Source organism: Monodon monoceros, unplaced genomic scaffold, assembly GCF_005190385.1.
Source record: "Monodon monoceros isolate NGI ecotype Baffin Bay Population unplaced genomic scaffold, NGI_Narwhal_1 Super_Scaffold_15, whole genome shotgun sequence".
NCBI classification, from domain to species: domain Eukaryota; kingdom Metazoa; phylum Chordata; class Mammalia; order Artiodactyla; family Monodontidae; genus Monodon; species Monodon monoceros.
Genome location: NW_021703771.1, coordinates 80,298,606 through 80,326,349, shown reverse-complemented (window position 1 = coordinate 80,326,349; position 27,744 = coordinate 80,298,606). Strand labels below are relative to the sequence as shown.

Genomic DNA, 27,744 nt, shown 5'->3' with positions numbered 1-27,744 from the left:
ACAGCTGGGGCATATATACAATAAAGCACAATTCTACCAGTGTTGTCAATGTTTGGGTGAGCTGTATGGAGAGCAGGGAGACACCAGTCTCCCAGGCAAGGGAATGGTCTTTGCTTTTGAGATGTTTCCCTCAAAACAGGGGACTTAAGTGCTAGTGTCTGCATTTCCTGGATTTCAATATAATCTCAGGGCTGGGAAGAGAGATTCCATCCATTCAATATAAGAAAGTTTATAAAACTTGCTTCTGCTTCTGCCAAGGGAATTCAGCTCAGAATTTATTTTCAGATAAAATCTCATGGATAACTAAAGTGACTTTTGATTAATTAATGCATCTGCAGGGAAAAAATTCAGTAATAGTTCTTAAGATTTTTTGGTTAAAAGGAATTGGCATACTTGGGGGGGTTTAAAAGAAATTAAATACATCATACATGACTAGCAAATACACCTCATAAAATTGTGATACATATGTTCCTGAAGAGTTATGTAAAAATAGGTTTTAATTAACATATATTCCAGATCAGAATGCCTTTTAAAAGAATACCATTCTGAAATGTTTAAAATGAAGATTTCTTTTTAAAAAATTATACCTTTTTTTTTGGTAATTTTTAAAAAAACTTTGCTTTCTTTAAATTAGGTACATTGATCCCGTTATCTTAACTCTTTATAATATGAACTTATTGAAGATAATAAAGACTGTCTAACTTTTTAAAATAAAGACATGCAGGCCCAAAGATACTAGACTGTTTCAGAACATTTGGTTTTTATTTTTTTTAATTTGAAAGTCAGTATTGACAATGGCTTTCATAAATTTGAAATTCACATTCTCTTCACCAAAATCAAGGTAACTTCTTCAGCTCTGTCTTCTCAACCTACGGGATGTTGTCGTGTGGATGTCCCACAACCTTCATAATATCAACATGTTCCCTATTAGGTGGAGGAAGCAAGCTGGAACCAAAGCGATAAAGACATCATACAGAAGGAAAGAGGAAAGTAGGGGTGCCCATGTTGCTGTCATTCAAATCCCTGATTCCAGTGACGCCCGAAGCCGTCCCATCCCCGCAGCGCTGCCATTCCGGAAGTCACGTGAACTGCCCTTAGAAACATCAAAGCATACCCTGCTTGCCAAGCAAGTTCAAACTGGGTTTCTACCACTTGCCATCAAGAGTCTTCACTAATATAACTGCCTAACGTTATACCTACATTGCTATAAAGTTGGGCATAAATGATTTTTATAAAAATTGTTTTATATCTTGTATTTACATTGCACTTCACCATTTTCTAAGCAACTCTGTTATACACATCTCTTTTGACATGTAAAAATAATTGGGTGAGATGGGTAAAGGAGCCTCTACTCTGTTATTTTAAAATAATAATGAAAGATAAAAAAATCAATAAGACAAAGAATCATTTAAATTTTGCCTGAGGTCACACGGCTAGTGAGCGCAAAACTGGAGTTGCACCCCAGTCTTCTAACTCTCAATCCAGTGCTCTAAGTCCAGAATCCTGGCCCTCTGATTCCCAGCCTCATGTTCAATGTGTCCCTTTATGCCTGTGCACAGATGTTGAATATTCTAGAGAGACTGGCTCTTGAAAGGAAACCTTTCCCCAGTGTAAACAACTACCTTCTAATTGGCCTATTTTGTAAATGTGATTTTAAAAAAACAAAACAAAACAGTATTTCCTTAATACCAGGTATGCTTGTGCTGCAATAATTTTACTTACCAGAAGATAATAAAGAATTAGTGACACCTTGTGGCAAAAACACATTAATTTGTGAGCTACTACCATCCATTTTCAGTTGAGAGACTTGTCCAAAGGCCTTATGCCCTTCACTAAATAGTTAAGACAATAGCAGAACTTCTGGAAAGAGTAATCTATGGTTGTAGACTCTGCTTCTCACAACTAAAACTGTCCTCCCCTTGTTCCACTTGGGCTCAGTTCCCACCACTTCACGGAAACTGCTATTTTTGTCAAGTTCACAGACAACTTCCATGTTGGCAAACCCAATGGTTACTTCTCAGTTCTCATCTTACTTAACTTCTCATATTTGACCAGGCTGACCCCACCGGTCCTGAAACTTTTGGTTTCAGCAAGACCGCACTGTTTCTTTTTAACTTCTAAAGTCTCTAAAGCCTCTAAATGTTCATGAGTACCAAATTCTTATCTCTAGCCCCAACCTTTCCACCAAACTCCAGGCTCACATCTCTAGCCTACTCCCGTGATACATCCATTTGATGCCCAAAGCATTTCAGAATGAACATGCCCAAAACAGAACTCCTGATTTCCTACTCCTTCCACCCAGTCGGCTGCGTCTCTGTAATTGACATGATTATCACATCATTTTGCTCAAGCCAAAACCTTAGCAGTCACCCTTTGCTCCTTTATTCCTCCCCTCCATCTAATCCATCAGTAAGTTACCTAAATTCATTCTCCAAAGTATCCCAAATGCACCCCTTCTCTCCACCTTCCCTGCCATCACCCTGACTCAAGCCACACCCTCTCTCTAACCTGCAACACCTTCCTGACTCATTTCGTACCCTTACCTCTTACAATCCTTTCTTCACAGAGCGATGGGTGACCTTTGTACCCGCTAACTCAGATCGGGTCATCCTCCCACCTTAAAACCTTTGAACAGCTCCCCATAATCCAAAGTCCTCCCCCATCCTACAAGGCCCTAACGGGCTTTGACTCCTCACTACCTCTAAAAACTCACTGCCAAGCTCTCTTCCGCCTTCAGGACGGGACCGTGCACCAGCTCCTCCCCTCTGCCTGTGCTGCTGTCCCCCAAACTCCATGTGGTTGCTGCCTTCTTATGTCATACGGGTCTTAAGGTAAGTATTACCTCCTCAGGCCTTGTCTTCGAGCTAATCTAAAGCAGCTGCTCAGGCACTCCTTATCATAACACCCCGCTTTGTTTCCATCGCAGCTTTTATCATTCCCCCCAAATTTTCTTCTTTCTTTCTTTTTTGGTTTACTTGCCTGTTATCTGCCTCTACCTATCCCTAGCTCCCACTAAAGTGCCTGGTACAAGGAAGTTGCTTGATGTGTCTTGAATAATGAACTGTCATAAGTTCTCTCTTGCATTCTCTTACCTATGCTCAGAAAATTTCAGAAACCACAGCCATTCACTCATTTTTTAAAAACTCTAAAAGGATAAGATGCTTCCTTTTCTTTTCCTTGGAAAAACTATACAACTGTGCTATTCATTCATTCATTCACGCATTCACTCAACAAACTATTATAGACAAACATTACAAACACAAATAGGATACAATCCCTACCCTCAAGGAATTCATGGCCTAGTTGTGGAAGCAAACATGTCAACACATCATTATGAATATCACTTGATAAGTAAAAGATAGAAATTGCTTGAGGACTATGGAGAGTCTAACAATATTTGAGACTGGAAAAACAGGCAGTAACCAGACAGTGAAGGCTCAGCATGTTTAAGGAGTTTGAACTCATAGGGCAAAGTGGTGACAGAAATATTTGAGGAGGGAACTAGCATGGTCAGAGTTGCACTTCAGATAGACCATTCTCTGATTGCACAGAAGATACAACTTAGGCTGTATGGGTCTCGTCAAAGGCTGGTAAGAATAGTAAGAATGCAAAGAAGAGGACTCAGAATCAAGAAGCATTTAGGAGGTAAAATGGGCACGGCTTGGTGATTACTTGGGAGATACATATATATATATGAGAGAGAGAGAGATACACAGCAAAAGAGGTGGAGGGATGGGAAGAGAACAACCACCCTAAGCTGATATGTTAGTGCACAGGTTCTACAGTCAGGCACATAAGGGTTTAAATCTTGGTTCGGTCACTTACTTGCTGTATGACATTAACATCCTTAAGCTTCAATTTCCTTGTAAGTTAAATAGAAAGAATATGACAACTAACCTCAAAGGGTCATTGTATGAAATCATGTATGCAAAGTGCTTAGCATAGCGCCTGCTATATCAGAAACCTCCATGAATTGTTAAGGGGTTTTAAAATTACAGATCCTCCTCAACTTACAATGGGGTTATGTCTCAAGAAACCCATCGTAAGTTGAAAATATCATAAGTCGAAAATGCATAACCTAACAAACATCACAGCTTATCCTAGCCTACCTTAAACGTGCTCAGAACATTTACATTAGCCTACAGTTGGGCAAAACCATATAACACAAAGCCTATTTTACAATAAAGTATTGAAAACTTCATGTAAGTTGTGGAACACCTTACTGGAAGTAAAAAACAGAATGGTTGTAACTGTATCAGTTGTTGACTCTCCTATCATGCCTCACGGGGAGCTGTGGGTCACTGTCTCTGCCCAGCATCATGAGAGAGGATGGTCCCACATACTGCTAGCCTGGGAAGAGATCTAAATTCAAAGTAAGGTTTCTACTGGATGCTACTGCTTTCACAACATTGTAAAGCCAAAAAATCATAAGTCGAACCGTTGTCATTGGGGACCATCTGTATTACCATCTACCTGAATCTGTGATCATATACCTACTTTTTCTCCAATGCTATGGATGAACTGTCCGTGCTTCTAGACAAGGCCAATCCCTCTACTTGTGGGTAAGAGCCCATCCCTTCTTGCCTACATCCTTACATCCATTCCCTCTCTCTCCTACATCATCCATTCTGCCCTCTCTACTGAATCACTCCTTTAAATAAACACATATACAGTTAATTCTCCCATTAAAAAATAGAAAACCTTCTCTTGACCCAACTTCCTTTTAGCTACCACCTTAGTTCCTTCTTTTCCTTTGTGGCAAACCTCTTTGAGTCACAAATTTCTCTCCTCCCATTCTCTTCTGAATCCATTATAACTGACCTTTTTTCTCCATAACTCTACTGAAGGTGTGCTTTCCCAGATCACCTCTATGTTGCTAGATCCAATGTTCACATCTTGCTTAACTTCTGAATAGGATCAGACATCGCTGACTACTCCCTTCTCCTTGAAACACTTTCATCACTCGACTCCCAGGTGACCAAACTGTCTGCAATTTCCTCCATCCCTCTGATCACCTTTTTCAGTCTCCTTTGCTTATTCCTTAACTTTCCAACCTCTAAATATGCTCAAGGCTCATTTCTCTATACTCCCTTGATAATCTCATCAAGCCTCATGGCTTTAAATGCCACCTATATGCTATTGAGTCAAAAATCCACATCTCTACTCTGGACCAATCCCCTGAAACCCTAGACTCCCATATCCAACTCCTACTCAACATCTCTACATTCAGATGACTAACATGTCTCTCAAGCTTAATGTGCCCAAAACTGAGCTTCCAATGCTGCCCCCCAAATCTGCTCCTTCCCAGTGTTCCCTGTATCAGTAAACGGAAACTTCATTCTTGGCATATAACTTCTAGCTATGACTTAGTAGCTTGAATCAAACCAACACTTCTATAGGAATTAGGAATATCTGTTGCTGAAAAGAAAAATAAAACCAAAGGATAAGAGTAAAACAAAAACCAAGAAAAGCTGAAAAAACAAAACAAGACAAAAATCACACAGGCGATTTGAAGGCACTGGAGAGCAACCAAGCCAGTGAGGACATAAGGGATTGGGATCCCAGGGAGAAGAAAAATACATAGTGATAGAGAACTTCTCCATTGCTTTTTCTCCTGGGGCATTTACTGAGTTTCTGAGCACAGCACTTAGTGCAGGCAGAAAGCAGTGACCCAGAAGTGTCAGGAGTCTTTCAGATCTGGGAAGATAAAAGTTAGAGTTGAGAACTTTAGACAGGTCTTGAAGGGACAAGACCCCAGAGATAGGGGGACCACAGAAAAGTAAATCGGACAATTTGCTTGACAATTTGCTTAATTTCCTTTTATCCTTGAGACATTTGGTTAATTCTAAGCTGCAAGGACAGTAGAAATCAAGATACCAAGCAGGTGCTAAGTGGTCAAAAGCTAAGTAGACCTTTCCACAATCTCACAGAGCTGGGAATACAAACTTACAGAGTTCAAGGCCCCCCAAGATGGGGACCTGTTAAAATGCTAGGTTTTCTGTTGAGATTCTTAAAGGCCTATGGTCTGGAATAAGGGCAAACCAGAAATCTATCAGTCCTCCCAAAGCCTGAATCCTTTATTAAATGTCAACTCTGCCAGCTGAATAAAATTAAATCCTCCGAAGAAAAACAACATAAGCCAGAACGTCTCTGCATTTTTTTCTACACAATGCCCAAAATTTAATCAAAACCCTTAGAGTGATCTTTAACTCGTTTCTTTCTCTAGCCCCCCACTTCTAGTCCATCTGTTTCTACGCACATCAAACACAATTTAAATGTCACTTTCTCCTCTGGCCCATTCAGAAACCACCTCAAAATTAAGAGATCAGACCTAAAATCTTCATTCAGTGTTTTTACCTCTAGCATTTACCATATACCTTTATGTTAGTGTTTATACAATGCCTACATCTGCTTTAGACCATAAGCTTCAAAGCACAGGAGAGATCTCGATCTTAATGGAATGCCTTATCATTTACCAGATACAGTTCTACGTATTTTACTCTTAACTCTTTTAATCCTCATGACAAACTCTTAAGAGATAAATTCTATTATCCCTATTTTGCAAATTAGCAAGATGAAGCACAAAAACATTACCTTGCCAGAGGTTACAGGGCTAGTATGTTGCAGAACCTGGATTTAAATCCACACAGCACTTAACTGAATTGAAGAACGCAAACGCAAATGCAAATAACCGATCGCTCAGGGATGCCTAAACTTCACTTACACAAACCAATATTCTTACATTGCCAGTACTAAAACCAATCCATTGCGTTTCAAAGGGCAGACTCACCCCATGTTGCTTCATTCTTCAGGGCAAAAGGGGCCTAAAAGACTCAAGAAAGTGCCTACCCTTTCCCAAAATGAGACGTCGGTGGGGCAGGCCTTCACGCTCCGTGCGCCCGAGGGTCCCTTGTAGGACTAGCAACAGAGCGGTAAGCAGAGAAGGCGGAAAATGCAGACCATCTGCGGAGGACGGCGGCAGGCGGCCCCTGGGGCGGGAGAGGTGGCGGTGCTGGGAGGCACCAGGGAAGCCCTGGCTCGGCCCTGGAACGTAACAGAGCTAGGAGCCCGGGTGCCACGCGTGTGCGACCGTAGGTGGACAGCCCGAAGTAGAGGCGCGGCGTCAGTGCCGGGAGAAGCAGCCGAGGGCGGCCCCCGAGGAACGAGGCCTGGGAGAACGGCGCCAACACAGGCCCCGCAAAGCCACACTCAAAAGTGGGGCGGAGGACCGCCGCCGTCCTCCTCAATCCTCCGCGGGGGTCCGCCATTCCCGGGTCCTTCACGCGCAGGTGCATCTACAAGGTAGACTTGGGTGGGCGGAGTCAAGAGCCGGAAGTGCCCTGGCGCACTGGTCTTCCCCCGAAACCCGCCAGCAGGAACTTCCCTGAGGTCCCGCTTCCAGCCGGAACGCTGGGTTGCTGGGCAACCGGTGCGGGTGGCGCCGGCGGGCTCAGTGCTGCACCAAGTAAGCCGAGTGTAGCTCCCACCTCCTGCCCTGGCAACTTCCCGTCCCGCCCGCTTCCCTTCTTGCAGCCTCTCCTTGCGTCGCGGAATCCCTGCCGTTGGCACTTCGTGCACCTCTTCGGCTCCCACGACACTTTCGTGGCCACCTGCTTCGAAGCCAACCTTCACCGAAAGCGAAGCGGTCTGACCCTGGGCGTGGCCTGCACGTTGACGGACCGCGCCTCTCCGGCCATGGCCACCTACACCTACACTAGCCGGCCCCGGGCCCTGCCTTGCCGGCGCCGCCGTTACCGGGACGACCAGATGCAGCGGTGAGTGAGCCAACCAACCCCTCTGTGGTCTCCACCCCCACCCCCGCCACGTCCCGGGGCCGCGGGGTCCTGGCCCCTTCGCCCTGGCAAAACCTGCCTATGCTGCTTTCCCTTCTCTACACTCTGCGAAATATAAAATTTCCTCCCCTAAAGAACTCTCCCGTGGTGTGGAGAACTGAAGCAAGAAAGGGAATTAGTTAACTCTTATGATGATGCTGGCATGATTGATAACATGTGGACGGAACCGACTTATTTCACTAAGTTTGAGTCAAGTGATGTTTACTGTTGGCCGACTATGTGCCATGCAAGCACCTTCTAGGGGCATTTACAGACATTTTCTTACGTAGTCCCCAGTGCTGTGACCTTGGTCTATAACTCCATTATGCAAATGAAGAAACTGAGGTAAAAAGGTGTCACACAGGGCTTCCCTGGTGGCGCAGTGGTTGAGAATCCACCTGCCGATGCAGGGGACACGGGTTCGTGCCCCGGTCCGGGAGGGTCCCACATGCTGCGGAGCGGCTGGGCCCGTGAGCCATGGCCGCTGAGCCTGCGCGTCCAGAGCCTGTGCTCCGCGTACAGCGAAAAAAAAAAAAAAAAAAGGTGTCACACACAATAGCGTGTCCAAAATGGGAGCCAACTAAAGCTGTTTCCACAGCAGTCTTTGGACAGGAATCGGGTTATCCTAACATGCTGGACCCCAAATTGTACTTTTACATTCATCAGTATTTGCAAATATTCAAATATCCATATTTGGAAAGGGCGTTAAATGTTATGGGTCTCTTAAAGTTCTTGCCATAAGCCTCAAATTTTGGAATCAGCAGAACTTTCCAAGAATTCAGGCTCCATGCAAGCAGGAACCTTTGTGACTTTTGTTCACTTAAGACTCTGCCTGACACATAGCACTCAACACAAGTTGTTGAATTAATGACTGAACAGGAGAAGTGTAGCTCTTGATGCTTATTTCAAACAGAGTCTAAATTCGTAATTATCTTATTCTGACAATAAAGACTGCTTTTTTTTTTTTTTTTCTTTTTTGCTGTACGCGAGCCTCTCAGTGTTGTGGCCTCTCCCGTTGCGGAGCACAGGCTCCGGACGCGCAGGCTTAGCGGCCATGGCTCACGGGCCCAGCCACTCCGCGGCACGTGGGATCTTCCTGGACCGGGGCACGAACCCGAGTCCCCTGCATTGGCAGGCGGACTCCCAACCACTGCGCCACCAGGGAAGCCCAAGACTTCTTTTATAAGAAATGTCTACCACTTTAAGAAAGCCAAAACAAGAAAATTTAAATGTAAATTATTTATATTATAAAAGGATTCCATTTTAAAAGGGACTCCTTTGAGAAATACTTCCTGGTACCTTTAAGTGGTTGCTTACAAATCCTTCCTATTAAATCATACCAACAGTTGAAATAAGAATCAATGGTGGTTCATTACGAACAATTTTTTTTTTTTCATAGAGTTAGTTGATTGGTATATTCAAGTAATCTGTTGATTCAAGCCTTTGGAAGGAGTACTTTTATATTATGCCTTTGATTTTTCAGTTTAAAATTATCCTTATTGGTGATTTTCAATTTATAAAAGCAATATATGCTTGTTGAAGCAAATGAAGAATACAAAATAAGGGGGAATAAAGGCAGAGTTAATTATCTCCCACCGACCTCTACTCCCACTTTCTTGTTGTAACCAAATTTAACAATCTTGGGCTTCCCTGGTGGCGCAGTGGTTAAGAATCCTCCTGCCAACGCAGGGGGACATGGGTTCGATTTTCCCCTGGTCCGGGAAGATCCCACATGCCGCAGAGCAGGTAAGCCCATGCGCCACAACTACTGAGCCTGCGCTCTAGAGCCCATGAGCCACAACTACTGAGCCCACACACCACAACTACTGAATCCTGCACGCCTAGAGCCTGTGCTCCGCAGCAAGAGAAGCCACCGTAATGAGAAGCCCGCGCACCGCAACGAAGAGTAGCCCCCGCTCGCCACAACTAGAGAAAGCCCGCGCACAGCAAAGAAGACCCAATGCAGCCAAAATAAATAAAATTTTAAAAAATCGGGGCTTCCCTGGTGGCGCAGTGGTTGAGAGTCCGCTTGCCAATGCAGGGGACACGGGTTCGTGCCCTGGTCCGGGAGGATCCCACATGACGCGGAGCGGCTGGGCCCGTGAGCCAAGGCTGCTGAGCCTGCGCGTCCGGAGCCTGTGCTCCGCAACGCAAGAGGCCACTTCAGTGAGAGGCCCACGTACCGCAAAAAAAAAAAAAAAATCGTATTCTTTCACGCCTCCTTGCTTGTTCACACATACAGGAGCATATGCACATATGTATAGAAGGTTTATTTCCAAAGTAGAGTCATACTACACATATTGATCTGCAGTTGGCTCCCCCCATTTTATAAGCTCTGATTCCTTTTTTCCCTAATTTCTTTATGTATACATGCACATACATATCTAATCTTTTAATAATTATCCTATCACTCATACCTGTGGGTTTTCTTAGTACAGCCTTATTCCCCAGCCCCTTCCCTTGCAAACCTACTCTCCCTCTCCTGCCCCCAAACCATGTTAATGACTTTGAATGAATACTTTTGTACTTTTCTCCAGGTTCACATGTTTATGTACACGTGTATAAATATATACATACACATACACAGCTACAAGGGCTTTACTTCATAGCAATGGTAACATACACAATTCTCAACATCTTTCTTCACTCACTTAATTCTTTGTGGAAATTCCTCCAATTATTTTTAATAGCAGCATGATATCCCCTGATACCATATGTTATTAAAATTTTCCACTATTGATATTCAGTTCACTTCAAGTTTTTACCACAAAGAAGGAAGTTGCAGTAAATAGCCTTATGTACTGGCTTTTTTATATCTATGAGGCAGATTCCCAGGGTGGGATTGTTAAGTCATGTGTATTTTAATACAGACAAATAGAACAAAATATCTTTCCTCCAGAAATGTTTAAACGTATCGTTTTTCCCACATCCTCTCCAGCAATAGGTGTTACAGATTTTTTTTCTTTTTGTCTTTGATATCATAAAAACAAAACCAAAATTTATCCTCACTATCACTTTTAATTAGCACTAGGAGGCTTTAATCAAGTAAGCATTATGTTTGGATTTTTCCGTTCTGAAAGATCACTGGCTACAGTGGATAGAAATGTTGGAAAGAAATGTTGTTCCACACAGTTAAGAGACTAAGAGACTTCTGCAACAGTCCCAGTAAACGGCAGTGAGCAGTGGATGGATGCCAGAAAGATTTGGGGGGTAGAATCAATAGGATTTGATGGTTGTAGAAAATGGGGAAGAGGAAAGAGTCATGGGTGACTCCCAGGCTTCTAAACCAATTGGGTGGTTAGTAGTACCATTTAACGAAATAGAAAACACTACAGAAGTAACAAGTTGGAGTGGGAAAATGATAATTAGTTCAATTTTGAGGTTGCCTTTGAGACATTTGAGTGAGATGTCATCAGGCATGTCAACTGGTTGTACAGTCTGGAGCTCAGAGGAGAGTTCTGAGCTAAAGATAGAATTGGGCGTTTTAGGTATATGGACATTAAGTGAAGCCTTGAGGGTGGATGAGGTCAACTCAGACAAGAGAAGGCTGAATCATGAGGAAATTCTTCAGTGGGGGGAACTAGCAAACACCTGGCTGAGAAAGGAGTCAGAGAAAAAGCAGAAGAGCATTCAGAATAATATGGTGGTATCAGGGAGGCCTGGGATGGAGAGCACTTCAGCGGGGAACTGGCTGGCTGAGCCGAACACTGTCCAGGAGCCGAGTAAGATGAGCAGTGAAGCGTGTCTGGGTTTTGAGTAATATGATGCCAGGCTATCCAGTAGTGGTTTCAGTATGTGATAAACAAGCGATTTACTACCCCTAACAGAAGCATTTCTGAGAGAGTACTGTTATTGGTACAGGTAGCTATTTGGTTTCATAGCCACAAATGGCATATCGTTCAAAGAATTTCAAATGAAAATATCAGCTGTGTATTTTTCACTATTGATCATTCTGACCTCTGAAGTTAAAATTTTATTAATAGTTTTAAAGTATCATTTTAAAATATCTTTGAGGTTAAAGAACAATAATAAATTTAACTTATTTTTAAGCCTGATTCTACTAATGTAACTTTTCAATTCTGGAATCAAAATTGTTTCAGCCCTTTAGAGCAAGCCCCATTTCACCTGGGCTCTTTTCAGGTTTGTTAAGTAGTCTTAACAGATTTACATCCTAAATCTAGCTCCACCTCTCACTAGCTAGGTAACCTTGGTCAGATTCCTTTCTGGGTCCACTTCCTCTTCAGTCAAATGGCAACCATCATTCCCAATTTGAAGCTTATTGTGAGCAATAAATAATATCTGGGAAGTGCCTGGCTTTATAATAAACATTCCATAAATGGCAGCCGTTTGTCTCCTTACTTTATGGACTGTGCTAAAAAAAAAAAATCAATTAAAATATTTTCATCTTAAGTGAAAATGTTTTCATTTCTAAATCCTATTAAAAATGAGTTGACTTCAGACAGAGAAAGACAAATATGACATCACTTATATGTGGAATCTAAAGAAGTGATATAATTGAGCTTATTAACAGAACAGAAATAGACTCACAGACATGGAAAACAAACTTATGATTACCAAAGGGGAAAGGGGGGAGAGGAATAAATTGGGAATTTGGGGTTGACAGATACACATTACTATATATAAAATAGATAAACAACAAGGCCCTACTATATAGCACAGGGAACTACATTCAATATCTTGTAATACCTTATGATGGAAAAGAATCTGAAAAATATATATATATATGTATAATTGAATCACTTTGCTGTACACCTGAAACTAACACAACACTGTAAATCAAGTATACTTCAATTTTAAAAAATGAATTGACTCCATAGATACCAATACTCTATTACAGTCATTATTTAGAATTTGCTTTTTTACAGAGCTGAAGAACCTATGCATTACGGAAACATAATGTATGACAGAAGGGTGATCCGAGGCAACACTTATGCTCTGCAGACAGTACCACTGGTAAGTATAATTTGAATAGTCTAACACAGAGCGTTCATGTGGTGAAGGACCAATTTTTGTTTCTTTTAATTTCTAATCTGTTATAGACTAACACACTTATGAAATAAAGATGAATTGCTAGAAAAATGAAATGAAAAAAAACAACAAAGACATGCAAAATACAAGCCAGATAGTGGTTGCCAGGGATGGGGGAATAGGGAGTAGTTATTTACTGGGTATGGAGTTTCAGTTTTACAAGATGAAAAGAGTTCTGGAGATGGATGGTGGTGACGGTTGCACAATGTGAATGTAGTTAAATGCCACTGAACTGTGCACTTAAAAATGGTTAAGATGGGGCTTCCCTGGTGGCGCAGTGGTTGAGAGTCTGCCTGCCGATGCAGGGGACACGGGTTCGTGCCCCGGTCCGGGAAGATCCCACATGCCGCGGAGCGGCTGGGCCCGTGAGCCATGGCCGCTGAACCTGCGCGTCTGGATCCTGTGCTCCGCAACGGGAGAGGCCACAACAGTGAGAGGCCCGCGTACCAAAAAAAAAAAAAATGGTTAAGATGGTAAATTTTATGTTTTGTGTATTTTACCACAATTAAAAGTATTTTAAAAAATACAAACCCCAATTTTTTTTTTTTTTTTTTGCGGTACCCAGGGCCCTCACTGTTGTGGCCTCTCCCGTTGCGGAGCACAGGCTCCGGACGCGCAGGCTCAACGGCCATGGCTCACGGACCCAGCCGCTCCTCGGCATGTGGGATCTTCCCGCACCGGGGCACAAACCCGCGTCCCCCACATCGGCAGGCGGACTCCCAACCACCGCCCCACCAGGGAAGCCCAAACCCCAATTTTTTACTAGGTTAATAGAACTGTGGAGATCTATTCTAAAAGTTTCCAAATGTTTACTCTCAATTTCTGTAATTAAATTGTTATAGACCCGTTCAAATAGCTCACAGACAACACGAGTCTGAGGACCACACTTTCAGTAACACTGGTCTAATATATTTAGGTTTGCTTAAATTATCTCATGCTCCAATACTGTTATCATTATTTAATCAAAAAATCTGAATTATGCTTCTTTTCTTTAGTTCACTCAACAAATATTTATTGAGCTTTAAGTCCTGTGCTGGGTATGTAGGATACAGAGATGAGTAAGATGTAGTGTGATATTAAGAATGATTTCTTGGGGATTGACATATGTGCACTAATATGTATAAAATAGATAACTAATAAGAACGTGCTGTATTAAAAAATTAAATTTAAAAAAATAATTTCTTGGCACAGAAATAAAATATAGTTAACTTGTAAACACTATTTGACATATAAATGCTTAACGCTACATGGGATGTATGGGATGTTAGACCTTCTGAATCAGCATATATCAAGATCACCTAGAAAACTCAAGTATATATATATGCTTCAGCATACCATGCATCCACTGCGTTAGAACCTCCAAAAGTTGGACACAGGGGTATGTAGTATTAATAAACTTCCCTGGGCCATTCTGGTACAGCCAGTTCAGGGGCCAGCATTTAGAAACAATAGCTCAAACATGTGATATAGACATGTTCCAGCATTTTCTTGCGGCAGTAGCAATGAGTACTGCCAGACCTCAAACAAGAGTAGAATGAAGAATCACTGCTTTTTTAGTCCTTTTTAAAAAAATTAATATTATGATGATTTGGTACATTTTTTTTAGTTCTTTAGTCAGTTCATCAACACCTCACTTTAAAAGTATACTCAGACTTCCAGTTCCAGACAAGAAGGAATTCACCAGCTCCTTCCTATTCCTCCTCTTACAACTAAAAAACCCTGGATGTAGCACCACAAACAAACATAGGAAGATTCTGAAAGGTGGAAAGAAGAAAGTGGACTGGCTAGGGACCTCTGGACTTGAACAACATGGCAATGAGTCCATGGGGGGTTTTTTTGCCTCTCACTTATCCCAGAGTGCCAGAAAAGGCTGCAACCTGCAACCATGAACACCCTGGAACCTGGCACACCCTAAGAAAAGCCTACTCCCTCTATCCAAAGGTAGAGGGTGGCCTCGTGGAACAGAAACCTTCTTACCATAGTAGCCCTCCTCCAGCCACACACCAATGGATAAACCGCCCTGCCCCTCCGCATGGCCATTGGTGAGGCTAAGGTGGAGAGCTGGACCTTTTAACATCACGTGATCTCCACGTGACAGCAACAATACAAATCAGTCCTCTGATTCATCCATGGAGTTGGTGTCAACAAGGGCAGAGCAGGAGGCTGAAGTGCCACCCTCACCCAGGGGCAGTGAGGTGGTAAGAGATGGTATAAATGGATCTCCTACTTTTTCTGGGGTGGCATCAGCCGAGCCAAGAGGGAGCTGAATTTTCAACCCTACCTGACAGCAACAAGGAGGAACAAGGTAGTAAGAGGCAGTGCTAGCCAGAACTCAACTCCCCTACACTCCAACGCTAGTGTCAGTGGAGCATAGCAAGGAGCTGAACTATCACCCCCACCTGGCACCAGTGAGGTGATGCAGGTTGGCACCCTGCTTTCACTGCATGGTGGTAAACTTCCCTCTCCACTCACACCTGTGCACTAAAACAAAAGGGATGACTTCCTGCTAATACGATTAAGACCCATAGTCTCACAACATAATACCCAATATGTCCAGAATACAATTTAAAACTCACTCAATTGTACCAAGAACCAGGACAGTCACAACTTGAATGAGAAAAGTCAATCAAGAGATGATAACACCAAGATGACTCAGATGTAGGAGTAACCTGACAAGACTTTTAAAGCAGTCATCATAAAAATGCTTCAATCAAAAATGAACAATTATGAACTTTCTTGAAACATGAAAAAAATAGAAAACCTTTGCAAAGAAACAGACAAGATTAAAATGAACCAAATGGAAAATATAGAACTGAAAAATACAGTAACCAAAATAAAAACCTCTCAGATAGACTTATTGGAGATGACATAGGAAACAATCAGTCAATACAGAAACAAATCAATGGAATTACCTGGTCTGAAGAACAGGTAGAAAATAGACCCCTGCCCCCAAAAAAGCCTCAGAGATCTGAGGAACAATAACAAAATATCTAAATTCAGTCCCAGGAAAGGAGGAAAAGTGTGGGATTTGAAAAAATACTCAAAGAAATAGTGCCTGAAAATTCCACAAGTTTGACAAAAGGCATAAACCTACAAATTTTCACCAAGACACATCAAAATCAAACTTCCAAAAGCAAAAAACAAAAAAAGTCTTGAAACCAAGATTAGGGAAATACAAATTAGAGAAATACAAATTAAAACCACAATGATGTAACTACACACCTGTTAGAAAAGCTAAAATTTTAAAATAATAGTAAGATGAAGTGCTTGTGAGGATGTAGAGCAACTGGAACTCTGGTAGATTGCAGTTTGAAATGTAAAATGGTACATTGACCCTAGAAAATTGTTAGGTGGCTGCTTATAAAAACTAACAAGCACTTACCATTCAAGTCCACAATTTAACTTTTAGACATTTATCCCAGAGAAATGGGAACATATGTTCACATATTAACCTGTTCACAAATGAACATTCATAGCAGCTTTATTCATAATAGCCAAAAAACTGAAAAACACCAAGTGTCTTTCAATAGGTAAATGGTTAAACAAACCTGGTACATCCATGCAATCAAGTACTACTAACAAAAAGCCATGAGGGCTTCCCTGGTGGTGCAGTGGTTAAGAATCCTGCCAATGCAGGGGACACAGGTTCAAGCCCTGGTCTGGGAAGGTCCCACATACCGCAGAGCAACTAAGCCCGTGCGCCAGAACTACTGAGCCTGCGCTCTAGAGCCCGTGAGCCACAACGACTGAGCCCATGTGCTGCAACTACCGAAGCCCATGCGCCTAGAGCCCATGCTCTGCAACAAGAGAAGCCACTGCAATGAGAAGCCTGTGCACCGCAACAAAGAGTAGCCCCTGCTCACAGCAACTAGAGAAAGCCAGAGTGCAGCAGCGAAGACCTAACCCAGCCAAAAATAAATAAATTAAATACATAAATTTTTTTTAAAAAACGAATGAACTATTGATACAGGTAACAACCTGGGCGGACCTCAAGGACATTATGCTTAGTGAAAAAAAGGCAATCTCAAAAGGTTACATTCTGAATGATTCCTTGTATATAACATTCTTAAAAAGACAAAATCTAGAGATGGAGAACAGAATTGAAGGTGGGACTTGGAGAAATATAAAAGAGGCTTCTTTGGGGCAATGAGATAGGTCTCTATCTTTATTGTGGTAGTGGTTACACAAATCTACATATAAAATCACATAGAATAATATACACAGACACAAATCAATGCCTGTAAAAATTGTGAAAACCGAGTAAGATCTGTTAATATCTTACATGTTAATTTCCTGATTTTGATATTTTCTTATAATTGTATAAAATGTCACCATTGAAAGAAGCTGAGTGAAGCATACACAGGACGCTATGTACAGTTTTTGCAAATTTCTGTGAATTATTTCAAAATAAAACTTTTTTAAAAAGAGATTATAGCTAGATCTGAAACAGTTAAGTTAGGCAATGCATTTCTAAAATGAACTTGTTGTATTTCTGTTACCCTAAATCTTTTAAGGCTGACATTTATAATTCTATTACATTAAAAAATAGAAATAAATCAAGCATGATATTTATAATAATGTAGAATATACACATTATACAAAGGAAAAGCCCTCCATTGAAGAATCCCAAAATGATATTAGTAATTGTATTAGAAAAACAAAACTGTAGGTGATATTTCTTTCTTTTTGGTAAAGATATTTCTTTCTTTTTGGTGGTTATTTTATAATAAAAGGAAATGATAACTATGTAAGGGAAGAGCTATTCTATGACAGGTATTGTGTTAGACTTGTTACATTACCATCCGATTTGTTCCTTATAATCTAAAACTTAACAGATGTTATTCCCATTGTACAGATGAGAAAACTGAATATCTGAAAATGTGGGTTATTAGTCCAATCTTTACTAATCCTAGTAATTAATAAATTAAGCAGTTGGAATTTGAGCTTCAGAGCCAATGCTCTTCTTTCCACTATATAATGTGAATATGGGGAAAATTTACGATAGGTAGTGTTAAGTTAGGAAAACAGTATAAAATGTATGGTATCACCACAACTTCAAAAACACTGTATGCATTTAAATAGCAATAGCCATTGTATTAGGAAGATGGGATTATAGGTAATTTTCTTTTTTCTTTTTAAAAAAACTACAATTTCAATTAAAATGTTTTTAGAAGTCTAATTTTAAATATTAAAAATTTTCATGTAAAGTACTTTTATATTTCTCCTTTTCTTTTCATATTTACCTTGAGATAAGACAAGTTAGCTATAGAGAAGGACTGCAAAATTAGATATGAATATGAAATCAAGGACCGCCACATATTGCAGGACTACTGTGAATAATTATACTTTTAATCCCTTAGTCAGCTATTATTTTGTGCACTTGGACAGGCTTCGTTTGGACTGAGGATATTTTCTTTGTGAGCTAATATATTTTTTAAGGAAATTCTGTCCATGAAATCAGATTTTTAAAAAATTCGAGCGCTTTTCAATTTCTTAACTACACATTAAAATTTACTGTGACTGAATGGTTGTATCGGTTTACTAGGCCCCAGAGGAGTTCATGGTAAAAATCCTTGAATGAGGAAAAACAATTTATTAGATGGGATTCTGCACCCATTTTAATTAACAGTCATAAATTGAAGTTACTTTATATGTTTTGTCACATACCTTTGTAATTACCAGACAAAGTTCAAATAAATTTTTAATCATCAAGTCACTGATGATAATCAGGAGGCATTCTATGACAGAGGCTTTTATACCATCCAGGAATCACTTTTGGAACAGCAGTCCTATATGTTTTGAGAAATATTTTCTAAATTTTAGAAGCCTTTTCTGTCACTCAGCCTGGGCAGCCCGATCCTGCAGAGATTCAGAGACAGCAGCAGGCTAAGAGGAGGGCTCTTGCCAAAAAACGAGCCCAAGAACAGCTCAGACCACGAACACCCGAACCCGTGGAAGGCAGAAAGCATGTAGATGTACAGACAGGTATGTGGGCCCGCCATTGGCATGGTGGCTCCTGGGTGTGCTTGGTTTTCTAAGTCAGTTCATTTTATTTGGCCTTTATATTATTTATGTATCTGTTATGCTGTCCAGTACTTCCCCAGTCACATGGTAGGAGAAGTCCCTTCATTAAACAAACTCATAGACTATATATTATTATTATATTGGGTATGGCTGAAAGTATGAGATGGGGTTTTTGAAAAAAGAATTTAATGACCAAATTAAGTTCTCTCTTAGCCCTTTTCACATATTCTATTCTCAAACTGGCATTATTTCTTACTTTTTATAGCCCAACATGAATCAGTGTTGGACCAACAGGAGAGGACAGCAATCTAGTTTTATTTTGGTGTTTTGTCTTTTGACGGGAGTAAACCCATTTAGATCTGAGTCCCCCACTTCTCTCACCATGGCCTCTTCTTGTCTCTCCTTTTGTTCTCCATTCGCTTTGCATACTCCCCAGGGCCATTCGGGCTCTCCTAGGCTAGTGCCAGGCTTTTCCTGCTTGTTTGACTGTTGTCAGCTGTGGAGGCTTACCTAGACCTATAGGGTCTAGCTGTGTTGTTGACAGAATCTTGATAGTCAAACAGTACTTGGTGTTCTCCTTGGACCAGCGTAACTACTCGGCATTCACCTTGCACCCTGCCAAGATGGTGAGTGGATTCATCTGAGATACTTCTGGATAATAAGGATGAAAGGAAGAGGACCATTCCGTGTTTTTTCCCTACATTGAGGCCAAGTCTAGAATGCGTATATGTCTGTGATTAGCCAACATAGTTGTAATTCTGAGAGAGCTAAATTTTAGTGTTTATTTATACCATCAGAATATTAAGTGATGGAATAGCAGGTACTTTTTGTTGAGTATTTCTTATATCTCAGAGACTATACCAGGTCCTTTTCCTATGTATCTCCTTTATTATTGCAAAGACTCCATGTGACTGATAATTATGATCCCTTTTACACATAAAGAAATTGAGGCCCAAAGAGGGTGTAATTTGGCTAGGTTCTGTGTTCAACATCTGACTCCGATTCTCGTGTTCTTTGTGTGATACCATACTGCCCTTGCCTCATATAAATTATTCCTAAGGTGAAATTTGGTTTCATATGTCTGTTTATAATATGTAGGCTAGAGGGAACATCAGGTAACACAGTGACATGGTGCATAGCTTTTTTAAATATCCAGGAATTTTCAAATCTTTGTAAGTTGACTATCTTAGGATTCATTAAATAAATGGATTGTTAACTTTGCATCCTGTGTTATACTTTGTGTCTTACGTACATCTATGGTTTCATGCTCTTCTTTAGTTCTGTTTTCAAATACAAAGCACAGTGCTTTCTCAACATTTAATTAATGTTCTAGCCTGAGTGACTCTATAGTCTTCCAAATATTATAAAAACGCTTAGTACACTGTGTGAATTGAACCCCACATTTGAGTACTTTTATTCCAAGACTTGTTTTCTGATCCATTCAGTTCTATTTTGAAGGGACTGTAGTTTCAAATACTTGAAATAGACCATAATTTCAAACTCAATGTATATGGTGTTCTCTTAGAATTATACCTTGAAGAAATTGCTGACCGCATAATAGAAGTTGATATGGAATGCCAAACAGATGCATTTTTGGACAAACCACCAACACCGCTCTTTATTCCTGCCAAAACTGGCAAAGATGTGGCCACCCAAATTCTAGAAGGAGAGGTATAGTACATTATTGGACTTCCCTCTAACTTCTTTATAAATAGTTAAAGTTAGGTTTACTTAAAAGCTTAACATGAATACAAACCACTTCACAGTCAAGAAGATTCTACTTACTGCATTTCTTTCCAAATTTATCTATAATAGTTTTATCCTGAGCTACCCAGAAATGTTTTTTTTTAATTATTTTTTAACATCTTTTTTAGAGTATAATTGCTTTACAATGGTGTGTCGGTTTCTGCTTTATAACAAAGTGAATCAGTTATACATATACATATGTCCCCATATCTCTTCTTGCATCTCCCTCCCAATCCTACCCCTTCTTGCATCTCCCTCCCTCCCACCCTCCCTATCCTACCCCTCTAGGTGGTCACAAAGCACCGAGCTGATCTCCCTGTGCTATGCGGCTGCTTCCCACTAGCTATCTATTCTACGTTTGGTAGTGTATATATGTCCATGCCACTCTCTCGCTTTGTCCCAGGTTACCCTTCCCCCTTCCCGTATCCTCAAGTCCATTCTCTAGTAGGTCTGCATGTTTTTAAATACCATAATCTCATTTTCCCTCTTTGCTGTTCAGAAATAAAAATTTTTAGAAATGTTTTTAGAATATTTACATATTTAATTTTTGTGTGTTTGCATACTTGCTTAATATATGAATATAAGGTAGATTTGTACCAAATAAAAGTAATATCTCTGGTATAAAAAGTTCCACTGTTAGTTCCTTGTAGATTACATAAATTTTATGAAGATAATCTATGTTAGGAAAATAATCCTAAAATAATTACATTTTCATATCAGTGTGGAATGCATAAATAGGCCAGTTTATGAAATTGAAGAAGAGAAGGCAATCCTTATGTACATAATGACTTCAGTGAGATTTAAGATTTGAAGGAATTTGAAAGTACTGTCGTTGAAATTGGGAAATAAAGTAAGTTTTCATAATCTACATAGAAGGGTACATTTGCCTCGAAATCCTAGAGATGAATCGCCAAAATATCCATTATTCTTGTTCCTTTGTTCTTCAAACCGTTATCAAAACGACCAGTAAAAACTGAGCAGAAAAGGCAGAGAACAAAATAGACGGATATTTCCCTTGGGTTTCAGAGTTTTATCTGAAAATTGTTGAGTATCGAGGTTCATTCTGATGATTGCATAGGTCTTTTTATAACTTAGACTCAATCATTTTTTGCTTGTAAACAGCCTGTGTGCCCTTCAGGCTATTTTGAGGATCAGAAACCATAAATAAAACACCAGCACGGTGTCTGGCACAAAGAAGACACTCAATAAATAGTATCCTGTTATTGCTACTCTTCCGGATATTTTTTCACTGAGCCTTTGGTTCATGATTACAATTTTAAACTTGCTTTGTTTTGTGTGTTTAAGCTCTTTGACTTTGATCTTGAAGTTAAACCAATGTTAGAAGTTTTGGTGGGAAAGACCATCGAGCAGTCTCTTCTGGAAGTAATGGAAGAAGAAGAGTTGGCGAACCTGCGGGCCCGTCAGCGCGCACATGAGGAGTTACGCAACGTCGAGCTTGCGGAAGTTCAGCGACTTGAAGAGCGGGAGAGGCGACACCGAGAGGAAAAAGTATAGAATTTTAGTTTCTCTCTTAGATTTTGGTTATTTAATAGACTATGTTCAAAATCACATGTAGTATGAACAGAGCTCAAGATCTTTGCAAACATATAGAAAAGACCTGTAGTAATTGTTGCTCAGGTCTGTCCTGTAGATCACAGATCTTTCCTGGACTGAATTACGTTTTTAAATTCCAGTTTACATAAATGTACCTACACAGAGTTTCCGAAGTTCCTAAATGTAACAATTTAAATTACATATGTTCCAGTGAAAGGCACTCTTAAATATCAAGAGTGCTAGAGAAAGAAATAACGTCAATTTGCCCCAAGTCAGTGGCAGAGAAGGTGGCAGGAAAAAGTGGAGTATCTTTGGGTAGGTGGGCAGTAAGAAGCAGAAGATCTGCCTAGAATTCTGCATCTTCTTCTCTGTGGTGAGCCTTGCTCCACATCTGTAGAGTCTACTACTTGGGTCTTTATAAAATATTTATACTTGGGTCTTTATAGAATATTTCTCTAGATTAGAGGTTTTTAGAACCTTTAATAAGAAAAGTTTTAGAATCCAATTTTTAAAATATGCCAGAAATCTCTAGTTAGGAAGCACGAGGCTCAGTAATCTTTAGATAAGAGTCTGTCTGGGTTTGGCAATAACTGTCACCCTGTATTAAACACTGGCTGGATAAATGATGAAGGAGTTCCCAAACACCTGAAAGGGCTCAAAGAGTCTAGCTTACCACGCAGAATAGCTTAGTTGTCGGGACATTCTACCCAAAACCTAGTCAAATGGACTTTCAGTTCTCCTCCAAAGTGAATAATTAATTGTGTAAAGAGCATAGGGCTGATGGTAAAGATTGTGCAAATGCACGATTATTTGTTCACAATTACAAAATGAACACTGACAGAATTAGCTTTGTTGAAATAATTGGTGAAGGCTCTATCAAAAAAAAGTTAAATTTGTTTATTTACTGTTAGGAAATACATTTTAAAAAATGAAGTCTACAAATCATCTAGATTTATATTTGCTTAAACTTTGAAAATAGATTTAATTAGAAAATATATTAATGTTCCCACTTGTACATAGGAGTAGAGAATAGTTCATTAGCTTCACAGGTTTCATATGAGCTACAAGAAGCAACAACAAAAAGAGGTTTTATAATTTTCTGAACTTTATGAACTCAAAGAATCATTACAAATGAGATAATTTATTGGCCCAAGTTTTTAATCAAAGATATCTAAGCAACTGTAATTTTCATATCAGCAATACTTTAAAATACTAATTAAAAATAAGTATAACTATTACTATTCTTTGATATCAGCCACACAGTCAAACATGTATATCTTGAAATTATTTTACTTGAAAATGGATCAGGAAACAAATTTTACCTTAAGCTTCATCTCCTCTGAATTCAGTACCTACCTAGCTGTTGAAATTCATTCAAATCTTGATGAAAAACATGAACTGGTAATAGACACCTCTCTGTTCATTTTTGGATACAAATATAAGTCCAAATTCTTCCAATCACTAGAGTCAGCATTTGGGGAAGACGTAATAGCTGAATAACCACCTGTGGCGGCGTTTTTCTCTGGGCAGGAACGTCGTAAGCAACAGCAGTGGCAGGTGGTTCACAAGCATGATGAGACTGCACAGAAAATCGCCGCCCAAGCGTTTGCACAGCGTTACCTGGCCGACCTTCTCCCTTCTGTTTTCAGCAGCCTCAGGGATGGAGGCTACTTTTATGATCCTGTTGAAAGAGGTCTGTGGAGGTCTTCGTTAGATTAGCTGTCTAACAATAAGCATCCTCTTCATGGTTCAGATTTATCGCGTGCCCATTTTTATTTTGAATTGGAATCTTTCTATCTCTGAAACAAATTTTAAAATCAATTACAGTTGTTTTAAGAAAGAACTGTCACTAGTAAGAGGTGCATTATAAAGATCTTGATTTTAGGATGTTTACTTTCATTGAGAAACAACATTGGATAGTAGAAAGAAATACGGACTTGATGTCAAAAACTTGAGCTTGAATCCCAGTTTTATCATTAACTAAGCTCTGTGACCTTCAGTCTCCTCCTGTGTGACACGAGGATTATTTAGGAGCTGAACATCATAATGTAAATAAAACCTAAACGCGGGCTTTTCCACCCAATACGTACTGTAGCATAGTGCAGCCCGTGGTTGGTTGAAGCCGCAGATGCAGATCTGCAGATACAGAGGTCTGCCTGTGAAGTCATATGCAGATGTTTGGCTGTGCCTGCGGTCAGCAGCCCCAACCGCCATGTCCTTCAAGGGTCAGTTGTGTATGGAATCTATATGCGTAAGTAGTTGTCGCTAAGTTTCTCTCAGTAGACTTCCTATCGCAATCAAAATCTCTTTGGGGACAGCTAGTGAGGTTATGTAATGAGGTGTTTATACTATCCCAGGCATTGTATTAAGTGTTGGAGTCTTCAACAACAACCAAACCAACCTGATCTCAGCCTTGATAGAACCCGTACCTGTTAGCCATCTCCCAGCATCCCCTCAGAGCCACTCTCCTCAGCTTGGTGTGGCCAAACGGAGGGGAAGAGTTGGCACTTTTTCACTGCCGCCCTCCTTCCTCGGGTTCAAAAGCACTTACATCCATGTTGCTTTGTACACAGGTCCTATTTCAAATGGCTAATACCGTCTGAGGGCAGATATTAGCCATGTCAGTTTTCAACGATGACACACTGAATTCAATACATAAGGGTCAGGTTACAGACAAATATTATTAGTTTACATTTCTATTGTACTTCGCAATTTTTGTCGTGTTTTTCACACATGATGCCGTTTGGCCCATCCGAAAGGGCTGTGAGGGAGGGAGTACGGCAGATTAAGTCCCATTTTTCAGAAGTAGAAACTGAAGCTCAGAGAACTTGAATTGCTCTTGGACACTCGGGGGGTGCTTAGGTCTGCACTGACTGGGACTCTGACTCCAGGTCCAGTGCCCTTGCCATGCTGCCAGCTTCCCGGGGTCCAGCTGGGCCTCTTGCTGTTAGTCACAGAGGCCAGCAACCTTTTCTGCGTTCATGGGTTGCTGGAAAAGTCAGTTATAGGTCATTTAAAAGCTTGCAAAGGAGATTCATGCTTCAGATTAAGACTCTTTATAGTAGTGAATATATATTCTATCACACCCTCTCTTGTCACCCACTGAAAAATAATTAGGTGCCTGCCCCCAAAAAAAGCCTTTTTTTTTTTGGCCATGCCGCACGGCATGTGGGATCATAGTTCCCCAACCAGGGGTCGAACCTGTGCCCCCTGCAGTTTAAGTGCAGAGTCTTAACCACTGCACCTCCAGAAAAGTCCCCCAAAAAAGCCATTTTAAAACATTAAAATGTATATTGTAAGGGACCTTTTTTTTTTTTTTTTTTTTTTGGCGGTACGCGGGCCTCTCACTGTTGTGGCCTCTCCTGTCGCGGAGCACAGGCTCCGGACGCGCAGGCTCAGCGGCCGTGGCTCACGGGCCCAGCCGCTCCGCGGCATGTGGGATCTTCCCAGACCGGGGCACGAACCCACGTCCCCTGCATCGGCAGGCGGACTCTCAGCCACTGCGCCACCAGGGAAGCCCAGGGACCATATTTTTTAAAGGCTTACACCATAGAGTAGATTTCCATTTCAATTTGAACAAATTTATCACTAATGGAAACACCTCGTTTCCGACCCATTTCTACATGGCCTTCTTAGATGCCCTCTGACCCTTACCTCTGAATCTTGATCAGCTTCTGTCGTCCCCAGGCTTCAGCTGGGCTTCAGATGGAGGTGCCAGCATTGCTCAGTCCTGGCTTTGCATTGCATTTGGATTGGAGTTCTGCTCCCAGTTCCACACCCCCTGCTTCCACACCCCCCCCCCCGCCTCCTTGATTCATCTCACGTTGCACCTATAAAGTCAGTTCTAACACCTTTGACTCCAAGGAAGGCCTCATAGTTCTAAAAATACTGTTTCTACTGCAATTGAACGGAAATAGACCAGAAGATATATAGAGAATGTGGTAACAACAAAAGTGATGCTGTATGAGTCTATTTGACATTTTATAATAAGAAAACAATATTGATATATCTGTAACATTAGGGGAAAGCACAGATTCTTCCAATCTATAATGATTCCTAAAAATCACTTAATGAAGTTAACTTTTTAAATTACAGATATTGAGATAGGATTCCTTTCATGGCTAATGAATGAAGTTGACAAAACCATGGAGTGCAGCATGGTTGGAAGAACAGTGGTTGACAGTAAGTTCTTTTATTTTATTATTTGAAAGTCATCTCTGAAATTTTTCAGTAGAAAGAATATATTGAAGAAAGATATTTTAAAGTTTTGGTTCTTAAATTTTCAGTATATCAATTATATTAACAAAGGTACATATTTTTACCCTCAATATTAATTTTGGTTCTTTTATAATTTGATCAGAATTAATATCTTCTGTCATTACTTTATAAATTATATTCTGTTAAAACGGGCATTGAATATAATGCATATTTAGCGAATTAAGTGGCACAGAAGGTAAGTATGTTGACTTTATATAAAAGGTCATGATACAGGGAAGGGACGAGGGCTGGTGAATATTTTGTACTCATCTGTAAGTCAGCATTATAACTACCAAAATACGAAAAATCACAGTGATTTCTGCACCTATAATTTCTCAGTGTTGATTCGTGAGGTGGTTGGGAAACGACTGAGCCTGTATGAGCGTAAGGAGGACAGGCACTCTTCTCTGAAACCTGAGGATGGGCTCAGTGGTCCTGGAGGAATGAGAGACCCACCGGTGGGCTACGAGTTCCAGGATCACGGTGCATCACAGGCACAGAGGCCACTTCCAGACACAGACTCCCTGCAAAGAACACCGTATGATGCAAGGTATATGGAGAGAGTGTCATCCCAAGACAGGAAGCTTATGGAAGAAGAGGATGAGCAAACAAATGAGGAAGTCCTTCAGGAGTGAAGAACTGTTGCAATAGAGGGGAGCTTCGGAGCCGTGGAACCCATCAGCAGCCAGTCAGCTTTGCTAGCAATCAGGTAACGATGCGCGAGTCCCCTCAGGTTAGGCACTAGGTTGTGTTTAGTCAACATGTCTTCTTGTCTGATGGACTGAGCAAATCAAATACGTTGAAATAATAAAACTAATTTTTAAAATGAAACTTTATTTAATAGTAGACTATTTAGAAGCTATATTATAACTCTAATGAGAATTATGTCTAATTACAAGCTTCCCATTACCAGTATATATAACTAATGAATGTATTTTTCCTTAGCCCTTCCATCGCCACTGTGTAACTAATATATTTTTACTTACTCTTCCCATTACCACTATGTATAGCTAATATACTTTTCCTTAGTTTTGTGGTTTCGTTCTTTTTTTAGTAAGTATGCTATTTAATGTTAGATATCAGTGCTGTCAGCCATTGAGCTTTTCTTCTCTGCAGAAAAACTGTTTAACTTACTCTAACCAAGAATCCCTAAATGTTGGGTAACTGAAAGCTAGAGTGCTCTCTCCTTGCAAAGACCAAGAAGTGTACCCATATTGTATGAAATTAAACAGATAGTTACCCCTTCAATCTTCAGTCTTCAAGTAATGCTCCAGGGGTTCTA

The 27,744-nt window shown here is 40.5% G+C and overlaps 1 protein-coding gene across 1 annotated transcript; it reads left to right on the top strand.

The window, feature by feature from the left end:
• The first annotated feature begins 890 nt into the window (after positions 1-890).
• RSPH3 (radial spoke head 3) lies at positions 891-27,494 on the top strand. The gene is given in 12 exon segments (XM_029223551.1): positions 891-1,126; positions 2,738-2,831; positions 7,065-7,256; positions 7,258-7,775; positions 12,719-12,806; positions 18,725-18,866; positions 20,431-20,576; positions 21,957-22,160; positions 23,736-23,898; positions 26,301-26,387; positions 26,802-27,072; positions 27,074-27,494. Coding segments are annotated over 12 exon segments (2,181 nt in total). The 3' UTR covers positions 27,114-27,494.
• The last annotated feature ends 250 nt before the right edge of the window (positions 27,495-27,744 follow it).